The sequence below is a fragment of the Musa acuminata genome, chromosome BXJ3-2 (genome assembly GCF_036884655.1).
Source record: "Musa acuminata AAA Group cultivar baxijiao chromosome BXJ3-2, Cavendish_Baxijiao_AAA, whole genome shotgun sequence".
In the NCBI taxonomy this organism is placed as follows: Eukaryota; Viridiplantae; Streptophyta; class Magnoliopsida; order Zingiberales; family Musaceae; genus Musa; species Musa acuminata.
In genome coordinates, this window is record NC_088350.1 from 30,020,108 (window position 1) to 30,035,454 (window position 15,347).

The following is a 15,347-nucleotide window of genomic DNA, read 5'->3' on the forward strand; positions in this document are numbered from 1 at the left end:
TTCTTTGTTCGGGCGGAGATATTGGTCGAGGTGCCCCCTGCGAATGAGTTCCTCGATCTGCTTTTTCAACTCCCGGCATTGTTCGGTGTCGTGCCCACGTTGTCGGTGAAAGCGGCAGTATTTCGACTGATCTGCCAGTGCCCGAGGGTCACTCATCGGGTAGGGCTCCTTGAGTAAACCTTTTCCCCTTATATGAAGGCCGGCAGGGGGGGCCTCGGAACCGCTGGGTCAGATCTGTCCGACCTGCGCCGAGATGTTGGCGGCTGTTGCTGCCGAGGCGGCTCCGATTTGGCTCCCCTGTGTCCCCTTGGTTTCCCGGCCATCCATGTCTCTGCCGCGACGAATTGGCTCGCCCGTTGAAGCATCTCTGGCACCGTTGTGGGTGGTCGTTCTACCAGGGACCAGAAGAACCGGGAGGGTCGTAAGCCTATCGTGAATGCCTGCATCAATAGGGAAGGATGAGCGTCCGAGAGCCCTCGGATCTGCGTCGTGAAGCGGTCCAGAAAATGGGAAAGGGACTCATCTTCCCCTTGGTTGAGTCCGAGGAGTAGCGCCGTGGATGGCTTCGGGCGGACGTAGGCGAGGAAGTTGAGCTCAAAGTCCCGGGCCGCCGACGTGCTATACTTCAAAGTTTTCAAAAGGCTGGGTCTCACAAAAGGAGATCTCGCCCCACTGGCATCATCACTCACGGGATTCATGGGGGATTTCGTTTCTCCACTAGAGACTACCTTGCTCCCTATTACCATCGGGGAGGAACCAAGGACCGAGACGATAATGACCACCTTCATAGTGGTTGATTTGCCTTCTACCTACAACGTCATTCTCGACCGACCAACCCTCAACAAGCTGAAGGCAGTTATCTCCACCTACCATCATGCCTTGAAGTTCCCGACTTCCTCTAGGGTTGGAGTGGTCCGAAGCGACCCAAAAGAATCTCGACAATGCTACTTGACGACAGTTACTATGCCGAAAAGGCCACGACCCATCCAACCTCCCCTGGACCCCTGCAATGACTTCAAAACACCACGACACTCGGAACCGACGGAGCAATTGATCGAGGTCCTCCTGAGAAGAGGTCGACCCGACAAGGTTGTTAAAGTTGGGATGACATTGCCAGAAGTGGACCAAATACAGCTTGTCAATTTTTTGAAAGAAAATGCTGACGTGTTCGTGTGGTACCCAAAGGACATGCCTGGGTCAACCCACAAGTCATGTAGCACCACCTCAACATTCGCTACGAGGCACATCCTATAAAGCAAAGGCCGAGAAAATTTGCTCCAGATCAGCAAAAGGTGATCGACGACTAGGTGGACCGCCTCATGGGCATAGGGTTCATATCCGAGGTGAGATATCCTCGGTGGTTGTCAAATATAGTCTTAGTTAAGAAGCCGAATGGAAGCTGGAGGATGTGTGTCGACTATACTGATTTCAACCAAGCATGCCCCAAAGATTGCTATCCACTCCTAAGGATAGACCACCTTGTGGACGCCACTGTAGGACACGAACTCCTCACATTCATGGACGCATTCTTGGGCTACAACCAAATTCAAATGGCACCATAAGACCGAGTGTACACTGCTTTCGTCACTGACAAAGGGGTATACTGTTACAAAGTGATGCCCTTCAGCCTGAAGAACGCTGGAGCAACATATCAGAGAATGGTCAATAAGATGTTCAAGTAGCAACTCGGGAAAAATATAGAAGTCTACGTCAACGACATGATTGTCAAGAGCAGGTCGGAAAGCACGCATCTGACCGACCTGGCCGAAACCTTCCGCACCCTTAGGCAATTCAACATGCGCCTTAACCCTTCGAAGTGCACTTTCGGGGTCGGTTCCGACAAATTCCTCGGATTCATCATCCACCAAAGGGGAACAGACACCAACCCAGAGAAAATCTGGGCCATAATGGAAATGCATCCCCCACGATCGGCCAAGGAAATACAGCAACTCACCGAGAGGCTAGCAGCACTCAACCAATTCATGTTGCACTCTAGAGACAAATGTCTTCCTTTCTTCCGAGCCCTATGCCAAACTGACGTATTTACATGGACCCTAGAGTGCGAGCTGGCCTTCGAGAATCTGAAGGCGAACCTTAGACGGCTACCACACCTTACCTCGCCTAAATTGGGCGAGACCCTTGGCCTATACTTAGCAGCTTCAGAACAAGCCGTTAGCTCGGTGTTGGTTCATAAAGCACGGCAAGCTGTCTACTATGTTTGCCACGTCCTTGCCGGGCTCGAGGAGCGATATTCCCCGATCGAGAAGTTGGCGTTGGCACTGATAAAAACATCTCGAAAGCTACGACCATATTTCTAAGCTCACACGATAAAGGTGATATCCGACCAATCGCTCCGACAAATCCTCTCCAAATTCGACACATCGAGAATTCTGTTAGGATCGAGCTCGGAGAATTTTGTTAGAATCGAGTCGACACTAAGAGGGGGGGGGGGAGGGGTGAATTAGTACAGCGGATAAAAACATCGATTTTGAAAGATCTTCATTTCGATTACAACCGATCTCAGTAGATATTATCTTGAAAGCGTAGTGAGAGTAAGAAATTAGTTTGCAATGTAAAGTAGATTGCAATAAAGGTAAATAGCAAAATAGAAATGCAAATCGATTTATAGTGGTTCGGTCGTCGTGACCTACATCCACTCCCAATTCCTCTTCACTCGAGGCCATCAGCTTCCACTACCGATCTTCTTTCAACGGGCAAAGATCAACTACCCTTTTTTACTCGATTCTCCTTTTGACAGGTTCAGGAGAGAACATTTACACCCCCACTTACTCCTCTCTTAAACCACACTAATACTTAGAACTTAAAAGGAGTTCTCACAAGATTACAACAACGTTTTTGTACTCAATGCCATGATGTGCCCGAGTAGTCCACCTCGGCCAAATAGTGTCTCAATGGTACACCTCGGTCAAACAATGTTCAAGTTGTGCACCTCGGGCAAACAGTGCCTCATTGGGGCACCGCGGCAAAACAACGTCCGAGTGAAGCACCTCGGCCAAACACTGCCTCAATGGTGCACCTCGGTCAAACAATGCGTGATTTGTGCACCTCGACAAACAGTGCCTCAATAATGCACCTCGGTCAAATAGTGCCCGAGTTGTGCACCTCGGCCAAACAATGCCTCACTAGTGCATCTCGGCCCAAAAGTGCCTTAATGGTACATGTCGGTCAAACAGTGCCCGAGTTGTGCACCTCGGCCAAATAGTGCCTCAATGGTGCACCTTGGCCCTCGGCCAAACAATGCTTCAATGGTGCACCTCAGCCAAACAATGCCTCGTTAGTGCATCTCGGCCAATCCAATGCCCGAGCCACGCCTCGCGGCCAATCTAATGCCCGAGTCGCATCTCGGCCAATCCAACGCCCAAGCCACGCCTCACGACCAATCTATTGCCCGAGTTGCATCTCGGCTATTCCAACGCCCCGACCATGCCTCACAACCATTCTAATGCCCGAGTTGCATCTCGGCCAATCCAATGCCCAAGTTGATGCGGGGGGCATCTGTTTAAGCCGTGGCCTCGGGGCCGTCGCGGCTCGGTTCGGGGGTCCGGATGTCGGGGATCTCGGGCTCCGTCCCTCGGGGTCTCCCATAGGCCGAGCACGGTGGTTTGGGTCGGGAGGTCGGGTCGGCAGGTCGGGTCGACGGTTCGGGTCGGCGGTTCGGGTCGGCGGTTCGGGTCGGCGGGTCGGGTCGGGAGGCACCTCCATCGTAACGCCGGGAAGAGGTGACACCGCCTCGCACCTGCACATAGGTCGGGCCGGGAGCTCGGCCCGACCCCTCCGATGATCAAGTTAGCGACGCGGAGAGGGTTTTGGAGGAAGAGATGCCTCCATACCAAGTGTTGTGTGTGAGTTCGTCCCCCCCTTTCGTTTAGATCTCTGGGGTATTTATAGATGAGCTTGATGTTACCTGATGTGGCTACTTGCAGGAGGCAGGCTGATAGCGGCTGACAAGGGGTTGGCGTGGCGTGAAGAACCAACCCTGAGTTAGGTGTTAATGCCGACTTCCTCGGGCAGTGTGTTGTCCAGGCATGACTGACGTCATGGCATGTCACATCGCCATTTTTACCCTTATCATATTCCCCCCCCTCGAAAGGAGCTGTGCATCGGTTGTTGTATAAGAGGAGTCTGATGCATGGCTTTTGTCTTCAGACGGGCTGGCCGCGCGGACGAGGTCTCGGGGAACATGGAGCCGACGGGCCGGGGAGCACGACGCAGGCGGGCTTGGCCGCGCAGGTGTGTCTCGGGAGCATAGGGCCAAGGAGCACGACGCAGGCGTACTGACCGCGCAGGCGTGTCTCGGGGACATGGAGCCAAGGAGCACGACGCAGGCGGGCTGGCCGCGCAGGTGTGTCTCGGGAACATGGGGCCAAGGAGCACGACGCAAGCGGGCTGGCCGCGCAGGTGTGGTCTCGGGCATTATGCGGCCGAGGATCACGACGCAGGCGGACAGACCGCGCAGGCGTGGTCGCGTTGGTCACGCGACCGAGTAGCATGACGCAGGCGGACAGACCACGTAGGCGTGGTCGCGATGGTCATGCGACCGAGTAGCACGACGCAGGCAGACAGACCGTGCAGGCGTGGTCGCGATTGTCATGCGACCGAGTAGCATGACGCAAGCGGACGGACCGCGCAGGTGTGGGCTCGGGTATCATGCGGCCGAGGAGGTGGCCTCGGGCATTATGCGGCCGATTATGTAGCCTCGGGCATTACGCGGCCGAGGAGGTGGCCTCGGGCATTATGCGGCCGAGGAGCATGGCTCAAGCGGGTAGGCCGCGCTGAGGTGGACTCGGCCGTCTACGACCGAGCCGTGCGAATGCAAAAAAGAGGGAGGTTAGACCGAAGCTAACCGTGAGCCAAGAGGTAGTCAGGTAAACATGGAGCCTTTGCTTGAAAGAGACTGAGGAAGGGGCTAGATTCCTTGCACGAGGATTACACCGGATAGCAACCGCGAGCGCTTGACCGCTGCTATGGGGCCCATCGCCTAGAGTCGCTCCTCTTCCTTGCGGTCACCCAAGCTTCCGCCGTGACATACCGGTTGGCTCGCTGGAGCATATCTGGTACTGTGGTGGGGGGTCGCTCTACGAGGGACCAGTAGAATCTGGAAGGTCGCAAGCCTACCATGAACGCCTGCACTAATAGAGAGGGGTGAGTGTCCGGTAAGCTCCGGATTTGCGTGGCAAAGCGATCCACGAAATGTGAGAGGGGCTCGTCCTCTCCTTGTTTGAATCCGAGGAGCAGCGCCGCGGAGGGCTCCGGCCGGGCATGGGTTGCGAAGTGGAGCTCGAAGTCCTTGACGAGTTGGCTGAAGGAAGTGATCGATCTGGTCTTCAGGCCGCCGTACCACATGAGGGCTGGCCCCCTCAGGGTCATGGGAAACGCCCTGCACATTAAAGCGTCAAACGTTCCATACAGCGCCAGTTGGGCACGGAAAGCATCAAAATAAAAAAAAAATATTAGTCAAAATCAAAATTAAAAAAAATATTAGTCAAAATCAAAACATCAAAGATTCCGTTAAAATAGAATTTCAAAATACCAACCAAAAGGTAAAAAAAACGATGCAGACGTGGAACCTCAAGTACGATGTAGCGCCTAGCACACATGTGGTGGGCAGCCACTTGTGCCCCCTCCGTACGAACGACATCATCATGGTACAACTATCCTGAAAGCTCGGGGTGGTGCCGCACGACACCGATCCATGTAGTCGATCAGCGCTTATACAGAAGCTTCAGTCGACCGTCGCTTGAGGAGCCGACCACAGCAAATTGACCCCGTACGACCAACTCATCCCCACAGGTATAAAAGCTAACCCTCCTTAATCAGGAGGGAGAGGCACTTCAAACACAGAACTCTCTCTTATTCTACCAAAAGCAAGCTATTCGCTAAGAGAGAAGACCGTGCTCGGGAGATGAGGCTCGAACCTAACCTGACCCGACACTCGCTAAGAGAGAAGACCACGCTCGGACCCTGACCCGACACTCACTAAGAGAGAATACCATGCTCGGAGGACGATGCTCGAACCATCCGACACTCGCCCTCACCTCTCGAGCGTAAAAGTTCACTAACAATGTGTATGCTGAAATACATCAAGCGACAAATGAAGTGCCAAATCACCACACACACATTTAAAAAAAAAAAAAATATTTATATAAATTGATAGCTGTGGGATTTGAACCCACGCCCTTTCAGACCAGAGCCTAAATCTGGCGCCTTAGACCACTCGGCCAAACTGTCATCAATAGTGATAACTTCTCTTGTTATTTATATATATATATAAATAGTATAATTTGACTGCAAAGAACATAAGTGCCTGACAAGACACACTGAAAAAATAAAAAAGATAATAATTAATTAATTTGACAGCTGTGGGATTTGAACCCACGCCCTTTCGGACCAGAGCCTAAATCTGGCGCCTTAGACCACTCGGCCAAACTGTCTCTACTGATGATTTTTCTCTTAATATAAAATATTATCACTCTATATCGTTTCCTAAATAACCGATATTTTATTCTCGTCTTCTTTATAGTTGCAACGGCAGGACGAAAAGATTACGGTCATTCATCAAAGGGCATTCTACCCAGACCAGGGCAAGAACCAGAGACATGCAACAGACCACTTGTGTGTAGCGGATAGATATGCTTTCCTTTCTTGTAACAGCAACTCTCTCCGGCCAAAATGTAGCGGGGAACAGAATGTGAAGTCTGAGAGGGAAATGATAACTCCGGCTTTCCATCTTCTACTCCCACTTTCTTGTTTCTTCTCCTCTAAAAAGAATTCTACTTTGGATAGTGGATTCCTGCTCTCTACATCATTGTTCCAACTTGGATTCAAAGATTGCAATCATTTACTTCACCTATGTAACACGATGATTGACTGATGTTTTCCTCAGAAAGGACAAAAAAGATCATTGTCCATTGTGAGAAAGTATTATTCTGTAATGCAACGTTCCTAGTCAATGAGCATGACATCAAGTAGAACAGATACATATTAAAATGTAAATGTAAAGCGGAAGGATGAAAGTAGCTCAAGGTTTCTTCCAGTTCCACACCATTCTTGATGGTGTTCTTGCTGGAACTGTGGAACACAATCTATATTGGCTTCTCAGGAATCGACACAGTAATTCTATAGCATGGCTGAAGGACATGCAAGTCCAAGGCGAAGGGGAGGTGTACAGGTCACTCTGCTTTTAACCCTCCTCTCTTTCCAAAGAGTTGGCCCCTCACGGAAGCAAAGAATACTTTTGGTGGTAAAATCCCATGTTGACATCCAACTATTCATGGCTTGGAATTGGTGCAAACAGTTCTCGTCGGTGGCGGTCAAAGGATCCACAACTTTTGTATTCCTATTAGGGATGACCGGGGATAATATTGGTGGTAGAACCCACTACAATGGACGGATATATTATACTGCTTTAAAGAGAGGAGCATCTACCAGCTTCCTTCGATCACCTGCGAGGACTGTGTCTCTTAGCATGCAATGTTGGTAGCTACCAGTTTCATTTTAGTGTTTACCGTCCAATATCATTACTTCATAAACATTTTGATCATGTTAGATCGACAAAATTTGAGAGGCTCTGCACGCACTTTGTTCAAACGAATCAACATTTACTGTAAGAGCAAGAACAGATGCAGATTAGAGAACATGATTGCTAGTTATAATACATACACTGTAATTGAAACTGAGGGTCAAACAGCGCCTCCAAAAGGCAGAGGTCAATTGTGTCGATGATAAGGTCTGGAATAATCAAGTGAACAAAAGAAACCACAAGGTTAATGATGAGGTAGACATCTCACGGCGATGTGCAGCAGATGTTCTTTATAATGCAGGAATATAATGCAGGACCTGCTGCTTTATCCTCCACATCTGACTGCATGTCAAAAGCAGATATCCAGTGCTCTCGAGATCCAAGATGAACCACTTGCGCATGCAATTGGACTGCCTGCTTGGGTGATTAACAGATTAAAATCACGACAGTGGCGAGATGACAGTCGACTACAAGAACAAAGTGTGCAAGCTCTATCATCAAGAGACGTGATTCCAGGTAAGGAAAGAATCTGACGAGCTGCTGCCATAGACACATTTGCATGTACACAAGGTCTGCGATGCAGGACAGCACAGTGCAACATGGACATCCATAGAGGATTCTACTTCTCCGACATTAAGAATGTCTTATGAATTTAGCTGCATCTTTTTGTCTGACATTTTTACTATAGAGGTTCTAATAGTCAAAGATATTATACATGATGTGGACATGGAATCCTGAACCCTTTAAACCTTATTCTTTTCCACCATTTCTTTTGACCGGGTATCTGTCAAAGACAAGAATCCGGTGGGACCATAATGAAAAGGTTACATACGGTGCAGAAAGAACTCTCCGAGTCAAAACGCTTTACCCATGTCCGGAGTAATGGTGCCCTTCTCTGAAATCCGACATCGCATAAGGTTGATGATCCTAATTCCAGTTCAACTAATAGATCCACTTAGGGATTCGAAGGATCAAGACTACACCACCTAAAATCTATGGAGATGGGAGATTTCCGGTTTAATTGCTGATGCACTCGTACCCACTAGTTTCTAGTGAAGGCTGTACCTGAAGGCCGCTGCCAACCTTGTATATAAATACGGAACCAACACTCCGTCTCTTGGCCAACCTTGATCCATTTCCCTCTGGCAGTTCAGAGCTACGCAGATCAGCCATGGACAATAGGCATGACTCTGAGACTGTTAGGTACACCACCAATCCTTCTTCACGTACACTCATCTTTTATGCATCATGCATGTGCACGTTCCTGTTTCTTTTCTTAATGGTTATACTTTATATTGTGTTATTTGAAGTTCTTTCGTATATTTCTAATCTGGCTATTAAATGCGGTATGAGCAGAAACAAATGCGCAGCATGTTTCAGGCAATACAACAAGGTGGAGCATCTGGTGGAACATATGAGGGTTTCATTTCACTCGGTGCATGAGCCAAAGTGTGGGGTATGCCAAAAACACTGCAGGTTTTTTGAATCTCTCAGGGAGCATCTGATAGGTAAGCGATGTCTGAAGTTGGAAGCAGCTCTCATCGCTCGACATTTGTATTCTAAGGATCAGATGATATCTTTGTTGAAGGACCACTGCCGAAGATTGAATGTGCCAGGGTATTCAGAACTCGAGGATGTAATCTATGCCTCAACATCTTCGAAAGTCCAAATGCTCTTAGAACTCACCGTGCATCATGCCAACTCTCTCGCGATGCTTCGGTGAGTGACCTAAATGATAGAAATCATCTCAAAACAGTGCATCATCTCCTTAAAGGAAGAAAGAAGAACTGTCATGCAGGGCTGTGTTTCATGTTCTCATGCTGTTTTTCTTTGCATGGTCTGAATTAAGTAGGAGTTGGAGATTTAATATCTGAGAATAAGATTCTTTCCAGAACTGTATAGGTGAGAATTTGATGTACTTAATGGATCATCTGTTGCTTCTCTCGAGGCTCTAAGTGCATCTTAATCATAGTCCATAATTATAGTCGAGCCAGCATACCCATTATTATCTTCATTCTTCTTTCAGGGGCTTACCTCTCGGATGTCGAGGATGAGCTTGCAAGACACATCGGATTACGGCACGCGAAATCAAGGTTCCCAGGTAGTTGCTTTGGCTTGCAAGATGGTCGGAGGAGGAAGCGATGGATCACTAGACCTGTGTGCCAGGGTCTGCCTGATCGGCGAGGACGAGAACGTTATCTTCCAGACCTACATCAAGCCCCAAATACCGGTCACGAACTATAGGTGCCTTTGTATGCCTTCTTTGTTTCCTGTACTTCTCTGAACAAACTCGGTGATCAACATGGAACTCCTTATCACACGAAAAGGAGGAGCACCTAATACTTCAAATCGGTCCAGGTATGAAACGACAGGGATAAGACCTGAATACTTGAGGGACGCAATGGCGCTGAAGCAAGCACAGAGGAGGATTCAGGACTTCCTTAGCAACGGAGAACCCATCTGGAAGATACGCTCTCGGGGTGGAGAGGCAAGAATCCTCGTAGGGCACGGTCTGGATCACGACCTCGAGTGCCTTGGAGTTGAATACCCTGAATTCTTGATCAGGTACCTGCTGTATCCAATCTGAGTTTCAAGCGATCATCTTTCTGAGCAAGCGATCATCTTTCTCTCCGAGCGCATGCAGGGACACAGCAATCTACCCACCGCTGATGAGGACTAGCAAGCTCAGCAATTCGCTCAAGTATCTGACACAAGCCTACCTCGTGTGAGTGAACACAAGTAAGGTTCATTTATCATGCTTCAGCTAGCATGCACTTGTTCACGTATACATATAATTCATCCGCAGATATGACATTCAAACCGGAACGCATGACCCGTACGAGGACTGTCTGGCTGCGATGAGGATTTATATCAGGATGCGATCACAGAATCATCCGCGCGACTACGCCTCAGGCTGCGGCGAGAGCCGCAACAATTACCCAGCGTGGAGGCAACGGGAGCTGGAGAAGATGACACCTGATGCGTTACTGGAACTCTCGGCATCCGATTACTACTGCTGGTGCCTGGACTCTTAAGCAAGTCGTGAAAGATGGTGCATGCATGTATCCAACGTCTGCAGGACTACGAGCAATCTTATCTAATCTGCTGTACTTAGAAAAGACTGAAGCGAGTAGATTATGTAAGAGTTTTATAGATTTCTAGGAGTCGCAACTCATGCAACTCTGTAGCTTTAAAGGTGTGCAATGAAGTCATTAGTATGCTATTGACTGCTACAGCTGATTTACTTTATAATAAGTGTGGAGTACATACATGAGTATGCTATTGACTGCTGCATGCACATCCCTTGTTTCCATGATTTGGAGATCTCACCAAAATCATTAAAATTCATCCATGATATATATTGTTTATCTTCTCGAATTTATATGAATGATCTTGAACTCTCCATCTATTTTTTTCATATTTATTTGAATAAATCAAAATTTCCATTTTTTAAATATAATTAATCGATTTAATCTTCATTGTATTGTGCAAATTCTATAGCTTAAATACTGTAGTGCTTTTAAAAGGATGCTATGATGTGTCTAAAGGTGCCATACCTTTTTTCATAAAACGTATATTCTTAAATAACATTCGTTGTTTTCAAATGCTGTAAAATGATACTAAACAAAGAAGGCTATAAATTTTATTGGACCATTGGAAAGTTAAAGAAAATAAAAGGTACTCAATCAAATCATTAGCTGGTTGATACATAGAACAACTTAAAAATAAAAGAGAGATTTATGTGAAAATATCGAGTTTCAAACTTCACTAATTACAGCACCGTAACCATCTTATCTCTGGTAATTAATCAATTCATGATAATTAGTGTCATTATTATCATAGTCAATCTGCACTATGGAGAAACCAATTAACCATAAACGTATCGGACGGAAAGTTTGAATTGAACGGTCGAGATTAGTTGTCTGTTTGACGAACTTTCCAATCATTTCGAGTAGCTGACTAAGCCATGTCCCATTAGCATGGTGAAATGGATTGAAGAATCCTTGTTTCTACAAGATTGTGATACGCCATGAGCCACGTCAACCATACGGCGTTAGCATGGTTGTCCCACCTTGTCAATATGGCATTAGTGGAACAGTGACGGCTACCGCGCAACGGCAAAATAGCGGAGGGTTAGAAGAGGGCCAGAAGTAGCAATGGCTACGGCGATTGGCGGCGCTCGAAGAGCCCTCGCAGGCCGAGGGATCCCTTCTTCTCTGATCTCCGGTGCCGCAACTTCGAGAGCTTTCCCATCTTCTTCTGCTCGAACTCGGGCCTTCTCTCGGCTCTCGCGCCGCAAGCTTCCTTCTGGAATCTCGAGGTACTGCTAGTCCGCATCTTTCTCCATCGTCTTCGATCTTATCCCATTCATTTATTAGTTTTAACTGAGAACTTGGGTGATCTGATCTGGAAAAGTTTACATCTTTTGTACTTACTAATCTATTCTTTTCATGTGGAAGCGCTCACTAGTAAAATTATTTTTGGATCATCGACGCATTCAATTTTTTTCAGAGTTAAGAACTTCAAAGTTTTGTTTTTCTTTTTTTTTTTCTCTCGTTTTGCATCATCTTTCTTTTTATTTGAATATTTTTTGTGGCTTCTTGTTTTATTGTTGGATTGTGTGTGGCAAAAGTGGTAGCTTTGTTATTGTAATGTGAATTGTATGCATTACTGACGAATTAGGTTCCGCAGGTCCGCGGTTGAGTTGGGTTGTGCACAGTCTTTGATACCTTTTCACAGCGTTACTGCTACGGCATTGCTCACTTCTATGCTCTCCGCAAGGCCTGGAGGCTGGACTTGGCTTTCAGAAGGTAATCCATTTATGCTCTCTTCTTTTCTGTAGCTCATCATAATTAGCAAATATTATATGATAATTTGCCTGTTTTACTTTAAAACATAATTGATATGATTCCATGAATTCGATTGAGAGACTATGAGGGTATCACTTGTTGTAGAAAAAGTGTTTATTTTGCTTTATGTTTGCTTAGGTTAGTTCTGGTTAGTTTACTTGTTTTAGCTTTGTCCGAAATGTTAGGACAGATACTTCAAATCTAGCAAGTTTAGATCTTTCTTTATATTCTTCCGAACTTCTGAAGTCCCACACATACTTTCAGATCCTAGTTTAGTTATGAATTGGAACTGAACTCAAAGATGTTATCTGTGTTTTCCCCTTTGTGGTTATAGAATATTTTAACACAACATACTTGTTTGTTTTAGTTTTCTTGTAATTGTATAGGTCCCTCAGGACTTCTGTTTGTTTGTTTTTATTTTCTGCTTGCAGGTCTACTATCACATTATTTAACTTTCAACAGAAAAATCAACTAATTATAGACAAAAATTTTAGGAGAAAAGGTAGGTTGGGATATATTTTCAACCACAAACTTTTAACTTTCCTAGCTACTGTTTGATCAGTTACATTGGAGTCTGTGGTTTTTTCTGTTTGTAAGAAATAGGTCCAGTGTAATATTGTTTTTATTATTCTAGTAATCTTTAGAACTCTGATTTTGGGTTTGAGAGTTTGTTCTTTGGTTAAAGAAGGTTATGGGCATACCAAAGAAAAACTCTCAAACCCAAAACAGAGTTCTAAAGATTACTAGAATAATAAATCCTTTTAACCTCCTTATTTGTTGGTATGGTATGCCGATAACCCCCTTATTCATTGGGTTTGAGAGCTTGGTATGCGCATATATGTTCTTTTAACCCCCTTATTCGTTGAAGTGTTTTGCCTGAATTTTGAAAAATAAAAAACTTAATTTAGTTTTCCTCTATGACATTTCGAAAACCAAACAAAACAGATATGCTTTGTGGCCATCACATGCTTCCATTACAGAGTGCTTAAACTTGTTTGTTGAAGTACCATGTTATATTTATTTAAGTCCTGCTGATCCTTTGATAGATTGTGGCATTTTTGTCGGAACTCAAATGAAAGAAAAGTGTTAAACTCTTGTTTTTATTTTGCATGCTGTTGGTGCATTTGGTTCAGGGGTATTAGAAAAAAGAAAAAAAGAATAAAGAAGGATTAGTATCTGACTGGCACCAATAATCATACTTGATAGAGGGGTTCTTGTATTGTTTGTTGCTCATATTTGTCCATATAATATAAGGTCAAATAAGGATTTTCTGTAGCTTGATTGATATTTTGGAATTTCTGATATATGTAATGTGATAAAAGTTGAGTGTGCCAGCCCATATCTTTTTGAACTGTCGTCTCTTCTCTCCCTTGTTTTGCCTTATCTTTTCATTAATTCTTTGTCGTTCATCCCTGATTTGTTATGGGAATCTATCCAGCAGTGTACTTTTAGCTTCATCCATGCTTGTCAACCTTTGACTCGGTGAAATGTTGTGCCATGCCTCATCAATTTATTCAATTTCTGAGTCATGTGCTAGGGATCTTATATAACAGTATTTACAGAATCAGGAACAAGTTCGAGGTGAATTGTATAGCATAAAATTTCAATATGAAAATGCCAGGTCAAGCAAACTGGATCATGGTGGATTGAGTTATTTTTGAAATAATCAGATATTAATTTTGTTTGGTACTGACTGGTGTTAGTCAGTCTTTTGGAGGTTTCGAGGCCCATCTCTGTGACGAACAGCCAGATCAGATCAGACCAAGAATACTATGGACCTTATTAAGTGAGAAAGTTGATATGTATCCACCTGTTATATGATTTGCATGGTGTAGCCTTCACTATCATGCATGGCATGTGTGGAACTATGTTTCATGGTGATAAGCAACACTTGGTTTCTGTCTGCGCTCGTTGGCAGTGCCTTTCTGTATCTCTTCTACAACATCATTCATTGGTCATTTCTATAGGCCATGGTTTGCTTAAGGTTATAAATTAGTGTTAGTGTTATCATTGTACTTATTTGGCATGTGCTTCTTCTATTTTCCAATAACTTCATCACGAATTTGACTCTGTTGCTTTAGGAAACAATTTTCTAATGTTCCTAACCAGCATTGTTCTTATGAACAGTCATTTATTTTGTTGCTTAACAAACAAGACAATGAGTGACTTCTGCTGGTTTAGATCATATTTACTCATGTTACATTCCAAATATATCTACCTTGCTGAGTTTTTTTTTTCCCTCTTGAACAATGCATCACCTTATGTTATGAACCTTTGTTATCATTGCTTGAACATGTAAATCATCTGGTTGTGTTAGTGAAATGTTGGCTGATATTTTATTTGCTTTGCATATGTAACATGATAACTTTATGTAGGATTTGCAACACCTCTATGACGTCAGAGATAAACATGAAACAAATGCCGTGCCGAGGATTGCTGGGTTTGTTTATTGATCAATGTGCTTACTAGAAGGCACCATTGCTCTAAACGATGATCTTGGATCTTCTCTCTTCTAAAATAAATGTTATGTTGGATTTCAATTCTTGCACAGCAGAAATATCTCAACAGTCCCTTTCCGGTCTTGTATTATGAAAGTGCGTCGCAACCTCCTGGCATAGTCATTCTTATAGTGGTTGAAACTTCTTATCATATTCTCAGGAATATCCATCTGCAGCTGTTTTCCTTTTTGTTATCTGCTTCACGTTTCAATCACTTTTTTTAGACGAGTGTTTTTATTATTCGGATGCGCAAATGTTAACACAGCATTGCTATTTAAGGTGCTGTCATCTGACCAAACAATATGATGTTTCTAAGTTATAAGAGTCAATCTAGTTGTTTGATTGGTTATAAGAGTCAAGCTTGTCGGAGTTTTGGTTTCAGATCTTTTTTTTTCCTACTTGGGATATGTCGAAACCATGTTAGTATCATGCACCTCAACCATGTAAGGTGTTTTGTGC

General features: G+C 45.1%; 2 protein-coding genes and 2 non-coding genes across 4 annotated transcripts; 2 read left to right on the forward strand and 2 right to left on the reverse strand.

Annotated features, from left to right (window-relative positions):
• Window positions 1-6,169: 6,169 nt before the first annotated feature.
• On the reverse strand, window positions 6,170-6,249 carry TRNAR-CCG (transfer RNA arginine (anticodon CCG)). Its single transcript has one exon. It is a non-coding gene; the product is annotated as a tRNA-Leu (tRNA).
• Window positions 6,250-6,372: 123 nt separating this feature from the next.
• On the reverse strand, window positions 6,373-6,452 carry TRNAL-UAG (transfer RNA leucine (anticodon UAG)). The gene has a single exon. It is a non-coding gene; the product is annotated as a tRNA-Leu (tRNA).
• A 2,229-nt stretch (window positions 6,453-8,681) lies between these two features.
• On the forward strand, window positions 8,682-10,649 carry LOC103975552 (RNA exonuclease 4-like). Its single transcript, XM_009390548.3, has 7 exons — window positions 8,682-8,743; window positions 8,897-9,048; window positions 9,129-9,259; window positions 9,567-9,784; window positions 9,899-10,105; window positions 10,185-10,265; window positions 10,347-10,649. Exons 1-7 carry the CDS (start codon window positions 8,712-8,714, stop codon window positions 10,573-10,575), a joined length of 1,050 nt encoding a protein of 349 aa, XP_009388823.2. The 5' UTR covers window positions 8,682-8,711; the 3' UTR covers window positions 10,576-10,649.
• Window positions 10,650-11,646: 997 nt separating this feature from the next.
• On the forward strand, window positions 11,647-15,077 carry LOC103975546 (protein NUCLEAR FUSION DEFECTIVE 6, mitochondrial). Its single transcript, XM_009390544.3, has 3 exons — window positions 11,647-11,861; window positions 12,233-12,351; window positions 14,766-15,077. The coding sequence occupies exons 1-3, from the start codon at window positions 11,698-11,700 to the stop codon at window positions 14,783-14,785; spliced, it is 303 nt and encodes a 100-aa protein (XP_009388819.2). The 5' UTR covers window positions 11,647-11,697; the 3' UTR covers window positions 14,786-15,077.
• Window positions 15,078-15,347: the final 270 nt, after the last annotated feature.

What these genes read in the sequence shown, in the direction of transcription:
- LOC103975552 (XM_009390548.3), top strand. Translation starts at nt 8,712, where the DNA reads ATGGACAATAGGCATGACTCTGAGACTGTTAG. An exon ending in TCTCAGGGAGCATCTGATAG is followed by an intron (nt 9,049 to 9,128) that starts GTAAGCGATGTC and finishes TCTTTGTTGAAG; the next exon opens with GACCACTGCCGAAGATTGAA. An exon ending in TACCCTGAATTCTTGATCAG is followed by an intron (nt 10,106 to 10,184) that starts GTACCTGCTGTA and finishes GAGCGCATGCAG; the next exon opens with GGACACAGCAATCTACCCAC.
- LOC103975546 (XM_009390544.3), top strand. Translation starts at nt 11,698, where the DNA reads ATGGCTACGGCGATTGGCGGCGCTCGAAGAGCCCTCGCAGGCCGAGGG. An exon ending in CTTCCTTCTGGAATCTCGAG is followed by an intron (nt 11,862 to 12,232) that starts GTACTGCTAGTC and finishes TAGGTTCCGCAG; the next exon opens with GTCCGCGGTTGAGTTGGGTT. An exon ending in CTGGACTTGGCTTTCAGAAG is followed by an intron (nt 12,352 to 14,765) that starts GTAATCCATTTA and finishes AACTTTATGTAG; the next exon opens with GATTTGCAACACCTCTATGA.